General features: G+C 37.3%; 1 protein-coding gene across 1 annotated transcript in view; it reads left to right on the top strand.

The window, feature by feature from the left end:
- The window catches only part of LOC117288748 (A disintegrin and metalloproteinase with thrombospondin motifs 16-like), a 91,184-nt gene that overhangs the window by 17,796 nt on the left and 60,197 nt on the right, over nt 1-13,191 (top strand). The window contains exon 3 of the mRNA XM_033769576.1: nt 6,558-6,641. Coding sequence (XP_033625467.1) covers nt 6,558-6,641 — 84 coding nt within the window. The remainder of the gene's footprint in view (nt 1-6,557; nt 6,642-13,191) is intronic.

Raw genomic sequence — 13,191 nt, 5'->3', positions numbered from 1 at the left:
TGTTGTGTCTCGTGGGGGCTGAATTGATGTAATCCTGGGCGCTATGAACTCCCAGCTTGTGGGTCTCGCCATGAGCTTGGGAGCCAGACATCAAATGTTTGTCATCGCGGGTTTGTCGATCAGTACACCTCCCTTGTCGAATCCGTTATTTTTTAAGATCTCAACGTTCCAACGCTTCGTTTTGTGTTTTGTTTCCTTCCCCCTAATATTTTTTAAAGGAGTTTTCAGGTAATTAAAAAGGCATTGATGTTGTCAAAACGTAGGAATACCGCACTTTGTTATATTGACGGTGTTATTGTGTGAGTAGCACAAAAAAAAGAAGAAAAAAAACAAAAAACGGAGACCCTTGATCGTGAAAGGACAGGTGAATAAGAATTTTTTTTAATTATTTTGCTGTGGCAAATCAATTTATAAAGATAACAGGTAAAGTATTCAAGTGTTTATTACAATTTTTATAATTTGAAATACTGTGTACTTGTGTGTTTCTGAACACTCAATGCTTTTCAAATGACAGGCTTAATGCTTCATCATAGAGTGGATCAAGGGTCAGGATTTAAATGAAAATTAAGTTTCTTGGTTCAGTTGTAAAGAGCAAGTGCAATCACACAACCACAAAGCACCACAAACCCCACTCTGTGTTAACAATACTACAAATAGTACACAACAAACCCATCTCATAGGAGGGTTAAAGGGCGGGCTACAGAATGCTCTGAAATATATAGTTATTACATTTTTCCAGTAGATGGAGTCCATAGAATACAAGAAAAAAATAAAATGAGTCTCTTACCTCATGTTAAAACATGGTAAAAATGTTTTTTCTCCGAAACACTTCAAGCCAAAATTCTGAAAACCGCAAGGTCAAATAAACCCGCGCGACAAAGGTATTGTGACTTCATCAGCGCTATTTGATATACGTGTAGAAAAGAGCGACTCAGTTGGCAACAACTTGAGAACTGTGCACAAACCCTGAGGTGCATTTTTAACTTGAATTATTTATTACTTAATGCAATTTTTAGGCGTAAAATGGCAGTAAACCGTTATCTACTATTTCTATTTGGGCAAAAAATGGTATTAGTTAAAATATTGAGATTATCCTGTAGCCACTGTTTAAATAATATCATTTCTAAGTTGGATGTGAACTTTAGATATTGAAATTCTGGAAAGGTTCTGGTTTGCACATCAATCTATCACAGAGTTGACCTAGATTACCAAATAACGACCCATTGGGAAATGTTCACTGAAGTCAAGCCAATTGGAATTTGAGTTATTTTGCAGTCACTTATAATGCTTGAGTTATCGGATATGAATGCTTGGGAATAGAAAGGGTTCTTTGGGGAAATGATGTTTAAAATACCTCAAGTAATTCAGGAAATGGTGATAGTTTTCACTCTCTAATCCAAGGGCACTTAGTTTTTGTTCTAGCACTAAATTTTCTTTGGGTGATACAGGTTTATACGCAGTGAATTTGGGCAGGTCTGGTTGAACTTCATACCATGACTTATTGTGGTCAGGTGTTAGTTCAGGAAAACAGGTGAACACATTAAATAAGACTGGCCTTGGAATAATGACATGCAATCCCAATTGTATCATACAAGAGGCTAAGTAGAGAAAGTGTTGGTGTTGAGCAGAAGGTGATGTATTCCCTTGTTTAGAAGCAGAGTTACTGTCATCATTGATATGATGTATTATTGAAATGAAGACTCAGTTGAACTGCTTTAACTTCAGAAAATGAATGGCCAAAAAAAAAAAAAAAAACAGCTTTAACTTCAGAAAAATTATTGGTAAACTTTAGGTTATTTGCCTACAACAACTTTCAATGAGATAGTATTTTGAGAATTAGTTTACTTCCTGTAAAAAGATGTAATTTTTTTATGAAAAAAATCTGAGAAATTAGGAGTTATTTTCCTGGGTGGACCTATTCCCTCTGGATTTTTGACGATATCTCAAAAACACTACCAACTTTTGAAATGAAGTGTTCACGTCAGTTTTATGGTATACACCCACATTTAATATACAGTAGTAGGATTACAAACAATTGAACTGTTCCAAAAACCAAAGGTGTCAGTAATAACAGTATTCAGCACAGGAACAAGTATTTAAAAACAATCAGAACATTAGAGGATTGAGTGAGTCAACATTTTGTCATGTAGATGATGGCATTAGGATAGGAAATGGGTTGATTCGTGTCAGCGACATACAGTGTATTTATGTATAATAGGTTTCCTTATTGTGTTTCCCTATTGTCAAGTCATACTCTTCTGAACAATGTCTTATTTCCTGAGTGTAATCACTCTTGAAAAAATGCCAAGGGCATAGGGAGACAATAATGTCTCAGAATATTTGTGATGATGAAATCATTAATTTTGAACCCTGAAATGTTTGTGAATTATTTGTTTTCATAACGTTTTGGTTTTCATCCGTTGAGTGTGACTTTCCATACTATACAAGTCCAGTAAGTTCTAGCAACAGACTGTAACTTGTCCATGTAGAGCCACAAGATCAATGGGTCTAACTAACATGAGTTTGTTTGTGGTGTGATAAGTAGTTTTAATTCTGACATTACTAGATACAATTTTGTCTGGCAGACGGTTCCAGTCCCTACTTGCCCCTGAAAGGAATGAATATTTGTATGCCTCAGTCCTACAATACGCTGGAGCAAGGCTGGTTACTTTGCTGATGCACCAATACGCTGGAGCAAGGCTGGTTACTTTGCTGATGCACCAATACGCTGGAGCAAGGCTGGTTACTTTGCTGATGCACCAATACGCTGGAGCAAGGCTGGTTACTTTGCTGATGCACCAATACGCTGGAGCAGGCTGGTTACTTTGCTGATGCACCAATACGCTGGAGCAAGGCTGGTTACTTTGCTGATGCACCAATACGCTGGAGCAAGGCTGGTTACTTTGCTGATGCACCAAATTTGAACACGGGATCTTTTTTTTGTAGTGAGACTTGTTAACTTACTGAACTTGGTATACTTGGTGTGTAAAGTGTAAATCCCCAATTGAAAAGATTTCTTAAGAACAGATCTACCTGCCTCATGTCTGTGATCCAGAGTGTCCCATTTAGGGTTTTTATTCATATCGGAGACACGTCCCTGGCCGTTCATAGTTGTTGCTCATAAACCAATTGCAGCCTGTTGCTTATTACCATTTGAGATTGTTGATATACTTGGACTCATAAGTGTCAGGGTCACACAAGTGGCAAGTAAGCAGTACTCTTCATATGGTTTGAACATCCCCTCAGATTTCTTCTCAACTTGTCAAGAATGTTCTTTTCCTTCTTAGCCATGGTTGTATTGAAAGTCCCACTTACATACGTTTATTTGGTTCCTTGGTCAATTGGTCTGTTGATATCCTCATGTAGTTTCTCACAGACAGACGTGACAGAAGAATTTTAAAGTATCTTGCATACACTGCTAAACATGGTATTCTTGAAATCAGAAAAACATCTTCTAACGGAAAATGCAATTGAACTTATACATCTACATAAAATCTACTATTAAGTGCCGTTACTTGTAATGTTTGAGCAAGAATAATACATAGATAAATAATTAAACTTGTCACTTATTAATTTCAAAATGAGATTTTGACCTTCGTATTCTTATTATAAGTCACTACATCTGGATCACATATGCAATCTTCCTTAATACAAGACTTTAATCTCCAGAAAGAACTTTTACCACAACTTTTTTGCATCGGTGGTTTTCCACCTCCCATGTTGCATTATGAGATCTTCTATTTGCTAAATGCGTTGCTCCCCCGGACCTCATACTATGAAGTCCATAATTGGTTGGTTTGTCTTTTCCTACTTGCTTGAGTGCATCTAAAAACATTTCTCTGCATCTTGTGTAACTAAGAGGTCTACTGAGCAACGGGGTATGAGATGACGTGCTTGAATGGAAGGACATAGCTGTGAATAGATAGACATCTTGGCCGATTTTAATGTTACACTAGCCATGAAACACTTCAGAATTTTTTTGGGAGAAAATTTGTCTCCAGAGTCTGTTAAGAAGGTGGTATTACCGTCCCTAAAAATGTCCGTTTTAGAGTGAGGAATAAAAATGCTTAGGCAATTTTCTGCTGGGGGTGCCAGAATGTGGCTAGCTTTAATTTGCGCCATCTCGGCGTGCCTAAAAAAGAAGCGTAAATTTAAAGGGTATATGTACTTTTTTCCTAACAAAAAACACAATGTCCACAGATTTACATTAAACTTACAGTTTGAAGATCATGATAGTAGAAAGCTTCCCTTGAAATTTTACATACTGAGGTGCTGTAGTTTTTAAGAAATGAGTAAAACTAACAATTTTCGGCTCAGTTTTAGCATGTAAAAACGTATCAACCAGTTACGCTATGGTTTTGGTAAAATATCATAACTGGTTAAGGGGATTTTACATGCTAAAATCATGTTGGTCTCATGAGACGAAAATGATTTTGCGACTTGTTTTACTCATTTCTCAAAAACTACACAACCTTAGTTAGTAATATTTGAAGAGAAGCTGTCCACTATCATTATCTTCAAAACCTGTAAGTTTAATGTAAATCTGTGGACATTTTGAAAAAGTACCCGAATCCTTTAAGGGAGACATAGCATGCCGTCCTTAAATTGATCAGACTGCAATCAGATTGCCCAAATCTATCGATTATAGCTTTGACTAGACTGAATGGAAGGGGCTTTTTTTGCACGGGTGGTTTATATTTAGTTGTTGCATTACTGGTGAGTCCAAGGGATTGGGTGTGATATTACATGTAACTATTGAGTGAAGCCATTTTATGGCAGCTGCAATTGACACTATATATTGTACTGTCAGAATTTGCGAACTTACTTTTATGAACGATGAATGCGGCTATAGCATGTACTTTAATGGGAAATACGAGTGGAATATTTTGTACCTTAAGCCAAGCTAAGAACTCCCTACACTTGTATAAGTAACCAGTTATGGTGCCGTTCGCCTTGGCAAAAAGAACTTCAAAAAATATGTGCATCTTGGACTCCTCCATGCTGGTAGGGAAATCTGACCAAAAAGCCTGACTGTAAATGATCTGATACACATGGGGGAGAAAAATATATATACATGTAGCTTTAGTTGGTGCAATCAATATAAGCTACACATACAAGGCTCTTTAACTTATTGGAACCCAAAAGAGAATTCTTATTTCTTCCCAATTGCAGTGCACTAAATCCTTCAAATGTGATAAATCCTTTCATCCAAGTTCTATAGCAAGACCAAAATAATGGCCAAAAAGGTGAAGATGGCCACCAGGGGAAAACTAAACCCCTTTACCGTTGCATAAATGTAAATGTTTTAGGACTGCTGGAATCAATACTACTGGAGGAACTAACAAACAACTTTCATTTGCCCAGTTCTGTGCAAAAGCATCCACCGCGGATGACCCCGGGTTCCAAAACCTTGGGAAGAAACGGGACAACTTGGAATTGTAAAAGCAAGCAAAAAATCTACTGTAAAATGGTCCCCATGCATCATTAATTGTTTGAAAAATGCTGGGTTTTATTTCCCAGTCGTCCAAATCAATAAGCCTACTTACGAAATCTGCTTGTTCGTTACAAGTTCTAAGAATCCAGTCTACTTCTAGTAACACATGGTTGTTGAGACAAGTACGGAATATATCTTGAGCCAATTGTTGCAATTCTAGATTCATACTTCCGACCTCTACGATGCGGGCGGCGGACTGACTGTCCGTTAGAATTTTCAGTTGTGAATTAGAGATAATTGGCAGGAACGAGCACAATGCAAAATAAATGGTGTTTAATTCTCGCCACGTGGAGCTCTTTTTGGCTTCAATTTCTGTTCAAAGTTTGTGGGCTGTATGGATATCATGACATATAATGGCTCCCGATCCTAATGCACTAGCATCACAACATGATATTTTGCTAATCTTATTGGCTGCAAACACCTTACGCACATTCAATCTTGGTAAATTAATATCCCAGAAATTAATCTCTGACGAGCAATGCTCATCCAATCTGACCCTGTTGTCTTCATGAGAAGCCTTAGCGATTTCTGTTTGACAATGTCTTGTCGTTAACCTGCTTAAATTACCAATTACGGGACTAAGGGAAATAACCTGGCCAACCAAGGAGTGCAATTTTCTAATTGCGGTAACATTTGAAGATTTCAAAACTTGGATGGTGTGGCAAATTTTATCTATTCTTCTCTGTACAACCTGCAAAGTGCCAGCTACTGTGTCCCAGGTCATACCCAGCCAGTCAATGCGGGTAGATGGGTTCCAAATTGATTTCTGAATGTTGACGATGACGATGACGATGACGATGACGATGGCGATGGCGATGGCGATGGCGATGGCGATGGCGATGGCGATGGCGATGGCGATGGCGATGGCGATGATAACGATGATAACGATGATAACGATGATGATGATAAAAATAATCTTCAAACGGTGTAAGTTAAGTTTAAATCTGTGGAAATTGTGTAGTGTGTTACAAAAAGTACCCAAATCCTTTAATGTAGAAATTATGATTTTAAACAATTTATTTTACATTGTTACCCTGAATTGTTTCCTATTTAATTTGCACAGGTCACCAGTTTATACAAAGATGCTTCATTGGGAAACACAATTAATATCGTTCTTGTTAGTTTGCTTCTACTACATGATGATCAGGTAAGCTGTAGTAAAAAGTGTAGTGTATAATCTTCTCAGTGGTTCATAGTATTAATTTGTCAATGAAATTACCAAACTTATAAAATGGATAAGAATAACCATGGAGCAATTGCTACATGAACCAATACATGAGCTTACACTGATTACAACGGTGATATTGACCAATCATGACCGCGTCTGTTGATTGCATACTTGCATGAGAAGGTAGGAATGTTCATTCATATACATCTATACTATTACATCTATACTATTAAAAGCATAACCGCGCCATCTTGGATTGAAATTAGAAGGTCCAGTGGCATGGCATCCTTGTAGAAATCAACACGGTTGTGTGTGTGGAATTCAACACGTTTGTGTGGTTTCAGACGTCGGGTTGCAAGACCCTACAAAACCCCATTTTGATTGGAGGAAGTTTGGGCGGCGACCGTGTGGCAACCACTGGTTGATATTGTTACCAGACTTCCTAGAAATCTTTCTGACAGGTGACTCATCGGACAGTGTTCCGCGTGAAATACTTGTGCAGTTGAGTTAACAAAATTACTACAACAGAGCCGATTGAATTAAAACTATGCTCAAAAGTCGGCGACAAAATAATCCACATTTATGCGGATAATAAGTTTACTTTGTATTCATCCAGGATAGATTGACATGGTCTCATACGCCTCTTTATGTTTATATCTTTATGCAATTCAACATTTTTATTCAATGTACCCTTATTTCTTTCCAAGCTTCGTATTTTGTATTTTTGTTTTTGTTTTGTTACTCTCTTTGTTTGTTTTATGCGCCTCGGAATAAGTTTAGTCTTAGATAGATGGCGCTTTATAAGTTTTAATTATTATTATTATTATGGTTATAATGTACTTCATATTTCAATCTTTAGCATAATAATACCCATAAAGGTAAATACACAAATGAACAACTATCTTGCGACAACCAATTACACCCCTAACACACCATTTTTCTTACACTAATCAACAGTTTACAAAAAGAATGAAATGAAGAGACAAAAAAAAAGGAAAAATAATGATAATAATAATAATATGGGCCTACAACACTACATCCACAACTGAACTTTAAAGGAACACGTTGCCTTGGATCGGTTGAGTTGGTCTTTGAAAAGCGTTTGAAACCGTTTTTAAAAAGATGCATATGGTTGGAAAGATGTTGTAAAAGTAGAATACAATGATCCACACAAACATGCCTCGAAATTGCACATTTTTCCTTTTACCTCATCGACTAACACGGTCGGACATTTATGGGAGTCAAATTTTTGACTCCCATAAATGGCCGTCAGTGTTAGTTCGCACAGTAAAAGGAAAACCACGCATTTTCAAAGCAAACTTGTGTGGATCATTGTATTCTACTTTTAAAATAACTTTCCAACCATATGCTTTTATAAAAAAAATTGGTTACAAGCGCTTTTTATAGACCAACTCGTCCGATCCAAGGCAACGTGTTCCTTTAACATCGATACCAAGAAACAGATATATCAATAATTCGCTCCCTTATGAGGAATTACCAAACTATACACCAAAACATCAACAAACAAACAAGTCAAAATAGTTACACTTCAAAGAAGTTTAAAGGGCATGGACAAAAAGAAACAAATGGCAAAACACAGATATATAAAAAAAATGGAGACACAAATAAAAGGAGAAAAACCCCAAATAAAGACTCAAAATAATAAAAGTATATATTCTTATAAATGTTATGAATCTTAAGAGCTTAAGATCCTCATTCATTTTAACTACAATTCCCAATCCAACTATACGAAGTGAGTGTAACCCCTGTCCCTCCGAAATACGCCTCTCTTAATATGTATGCATAAGGTACGTCGTCAATCTAACCCAAGTGGTGGACGAGTGCCATAGCCGATCATTTTGGGGTCGAATTATGACGTCATGCATAAATATTAAGAGAGGAGCATAACACCCTCACCCACATTACATTTCAAAACATTTGTGTAAAGAAGGAGCTTCAGCATCTAGCGGGGTGTCGCGCGAAGCGAAGCGCGGCATCCTGCTAGTGTATACCTCCATGATATAATCAACAGAGATTGAGTTTGATACTAGAGCCTTGTATATGCTGTATGGTTGACTGCAGTCTGTTACCCATACATTGTATAAGCTGTTAACAAAAGAGCTGCAGTCAAGTCTTCAATTGGCTTAGGGCAGACTAGCAGTAGTTCGATAAATGGTTTTGACAACCATGAAGAAAGAACACAAAGGATGGTAGTAACCTATTTAAACTGTACAAATCCACCATGCTGGTAAACTTAAGCCTAAAGGGCTATTGATTTACAAATAAAGATTGGTGGCGCCTTACTCCACAAAGCATACATTCAATAACAATGTAAAGTTGTAACAGTAGATTTTATTATGGTATAAAGGACAGTTATAAAGCATTTATTGAACAAGGCAGTCAACAATAAGGGTGTTTCTCACTTGATTTAGCAATGCATGTAGTCCATCACCTGATCTAGACTCTACTTTTAATAGAGCTGCTTAAAGATAAAGTCATTATTTTAGGAAGAAAAGTAGTTTCAATCCGAAAGCTGCTTAGGAAAAAAAAATAGTTTCAATCTGAAAGCTGACTGATACACCTGTAGATGTTTGTCATACCAGTACCAAAGTAGTTTTTCAACTACTCGGTTAATCATACTGCCCTGCACTACCACAAAAAAGTTGCAACTCCCTTTTTCGGTGAACCAATTGTGCCACAACTATTCCAGACAACATAATTTACTTAAAACACTGCCGGCTCCGTTTTTTTTCTGTCTCTGCCTTTAATGGCCAGTCTGCGTTTTGTTTTATTTTATTTTTTACCCATCCAACATCGTTCATCAAACAGCCGTTCAAGTAAGTACCTTGCATTGGGAGGCAATTTGCAATTTAAAAATTGCTATTGTGATGACACGAGAAGAGGGCTAGACCCGATAATGCTCTGCGTTTAGTCTTTGTTGTAGTTAATTTTTTGTTAGCTCGATGTCCTATCTTACTCGTCATCGTTCTGTTTCAGCAAGAGAGGACGCTTTACTAAAAACTGTATTGAAAAGCCAACACCAAGACCAGTACAGGGACGCACATTGTCTACATTCATTCTACGTCCATGGGTTTGTATGGCATATCCCCCGAGGACATATTTCAATAGGGACAATTGTGATTTAAAAGGCATTGTTATGCCGGGAGGTGAAAATAGCACTAAATTTATTCAACACGCTGATGACGTCACTTTCTTTGTTGGTGAAGGAATTTGTTAATATTGATAACATTCTTAATACCTAGTGTAAGGGAAGCGGGTCTAAACTCAATGTAGACAAGTCCAAAGGCATGTGGCTTGGGAAGTGGACTGGTGGACTGGGATTATATTTGGGAACGATGTCGTACCAAATGACAACTGAGGTCCCAGAATTACAAAAATCCGTTGTACTTTAGATAAATGGTCTAAACGTAATCTCACCTACAATGGCAAGTCTGTAAATGTTTTGATTGGGCTGTGTATAAAATTATCTTGGCAGCGTGTTAACCTGTCCTGAGGAAACCTTGAAAAAGATGAATGGTATGATTTGGAATTTCTTCTGGGATGGTAAAATAAAAAAGTTAAGAGAGCTACCATCATTGGTCTATGTCAGAACAAAGGGTAACCGATCCGCCTCCCGAATTCAAACTACAATAAATAATACGTGAAAGACAATTTCTTGCATTGGTACTATACTTTATTATAAAACAAATCAACTCCCGCACCAATCAATCTATACACACTTGCGTATTTAATAATTACAACCCCCAAATCTCCCTCGAGCTCGAGTAAACCCCACGATTATCTTAAGCCCCACTTAGGCTCTACAGTTAAAGAAAAAAAGAGCACCTTGTTTCCACAGTAGTATTCTCAATACAAACTTAAGTGCGTTAAATAAATTCCCAACTGAGGATGATTATCCCCCACCACCGTTCTTCAAAATATCTCGTTTGTCACTTCCCAAGTCTAAAATGTCTCCTCGTTGACTTCCTTTTGTCGTCTGTCCCCACACGGAAAAGTTTCCGTATGGCGCCACCACTTTTTCATTCGAAATAAAATAATATAGTATCTAATTTACCTGATTGATATATCCCTTTTTGTAAAAATGAGTGAAAAAGTGGTGGCGCCATACGGAAAGTTATCCCCCCACACCTTGGGACGCCCACTTTACTCGCAATAAATTACTTGGCCGAGGGGAATTATTACTATTGTTCACAGTTCACTGTTTGCTGTATACTCGACACTTGCCCATCCAGCGAATCCTCTCTCACGATGGTGGGCGTACGTTCCCCCTCGCCGAACAAAGCTGACTCGCGTCGTCTCACTTCCACTCCATGCAGGGGTGGGATGTTCATATAACACAATTGAAAGTTACACTTGGGTGCGCCTTCTTGCGCCCGCCCTTCACACTCCCATAAAGGCCATCTGAAAATTCATTTGAAACACACTTTGCCATAATTTCGGCCATTTGATAATAATACACAATCCTTCATAAAAAACTTCAGTTTGAGTGTATACTCCAATATACACCACAATAAAGATCGTCAATCTTAATACTTGATGGTTTACTTTCCCCGTGTCCCTAGACACCTCAGCTCAAATTAACTCAAGGGCACTTCAAACTTATCAATACCTTGCTTAGGTTTTCTTTTAAATCAATCACAACTATAGAACTTCCTTACTTAGGTTTTCACTTAAATCCAGCACAACTATACACTTGGTTCTTCCATGAAAATGATAATTAAAAGGATTTAACTTACGGTTGTTGATCGCGTCGTCCAACCTGTCTCCCTTGTTGCCAAAGTTAACTATTGGGTGGATAAATCACACCCTCCGTACTCAGCTGGCATTAATTTAATCTGGCTGCAAAATATAATCTGGCTCGCAGAAAATGTTCACTTAATATTATAGGTTTTAAGGAACAGCTTGTACCTATATCTGTACAAATAGCAGCAGAACAGCAGAGCAGCAGAACAAAATGGTATGTACTCTTCACCACTGGAGACTCAACTGAATTCTTCCCACTATCCTTTCTCATATACTTCACACACACTTCTATCTATTATATGAGCCGACACCCTGATCCTTTGTTATGATACACTTACCCCCAAGATTATGCAAATAAGCTGAAAGGTTAAACTTGAGGTTCACTGCTCCTCATGTTGGGGTATTCCCTCTGGGTCAAAAGTACGCATAATGAATAATTAATATTGACCCCAAACAACCATGGCCAATTGGGTCCTGGCACCAAGCCCTTCATGAATATTTACACGAAGTTAAAAAGAACTTGAATAAATTTAGGCAATATCTCTGAAGGAAAGGAATGAATATTTATAAACCTCCAAGCATTTGCATTTTTCTGTGACAGTCCAACAGACTCGTGTGGAATGGGTCTTGTTGACATTAACTGCAAATAAATGAGCCTCAAATTAAACTGGCTAGCTCGCTACCCCTCATCTCAAGGAAAATGGAAATATTTCTTTGACTATTGGATTAATAAAGCCAGCGCCAATGATCACTTGGGATGGTATATATTTGCCAATCAGAAAAAAACTCTGAAAACCACGTCTTTTTATATTGATGTGATCAAATGTGTGCATTACGTAATTATTAATGCTGATAGATTGCTAGGTCGCCTTAAGCATCATGTGGATTATAACCTAGTTGAAGAAAAAAAAGAGAAGGTCCAGCTACTCCTTTATGTAATTGGTTAGTCATTAAAGATTATAACGGAGAGGAATCTGCTCCGATTAATTTAACTAAAGCCAAGACCAACTACGTCAATCTGATTAGGAAAAAAACTGTCGTTCCTAGAGTACAACCAATTTGGCAAAACCTATTCAGTATTAGTCAAGATCTTGATTGTCTGCGATATGGATCAGCGATTTTAAGAACTACTTAATGGATCCTGATGATAAGCAATTATGTACAAACTAAGAAACAGAATTTTACCTACTAAAGATGTTTTGCTTAAAATTGGTATTGTTAGAGAAGAATCTTGCCCGCTCTGTAATATAGAAAGAGAAACTCATGAGCATATTTTCATTTACTGTTCCCACACATTGGATGCTTGGATTTTTGTAAAACAATTGCTTAGCAAATATACAGGTAACAAACATTTTTATTTAAACGACTCTAACAAAATTCTTGGATATGCTCTAAAACCAGTTCAGGCCATCGTTGTTGCTCAATTGCCTAGGCTGATTTGGAATATACGATGCAAAAGGGTGTTTAATAGTTATTCCAGACCAGCAGAAATCGACATCATCTCTCAGTTAAAGTTATCTTTGAAATATTTTCTTCAAATAGAAAAGAACAGGTTAAAACCAGAATCATTTGAAAATTGCTATACTAGAAATAATGCTTTGTGTTTCACCACTAAGGACGAAGTCAGTTTTAATTACTAATTGCCTGTTTTACCAAGGGCCATGTTATTTCACTTGTCCCATATGGATCATGTTTTTTTAAATTTTTGTTTTTGTTGTCAGCATTGTTTTTTCCTGAACCACGTGATTCCCGAGTCACGCTAAAT

Source organism: Asterias rubens, chromosome 4, assembly GCF_902459465.1.
Source record: "Asterias rubens chromosome 4, eAstRub1.3, whole genome shotgun sequence".
In the NCBI taxonomy this organism is placed as follows: Eukaryota; Metazoa; Echinodermata; class Asteroidea; order Forcipulatida; family Asteriidae; genus Asterias; species Asterias rubens.
Note: the sequence above shows the minus strand (reverse complement) of the source record. Positions and strands in the feature narration are given on the sequence as shown.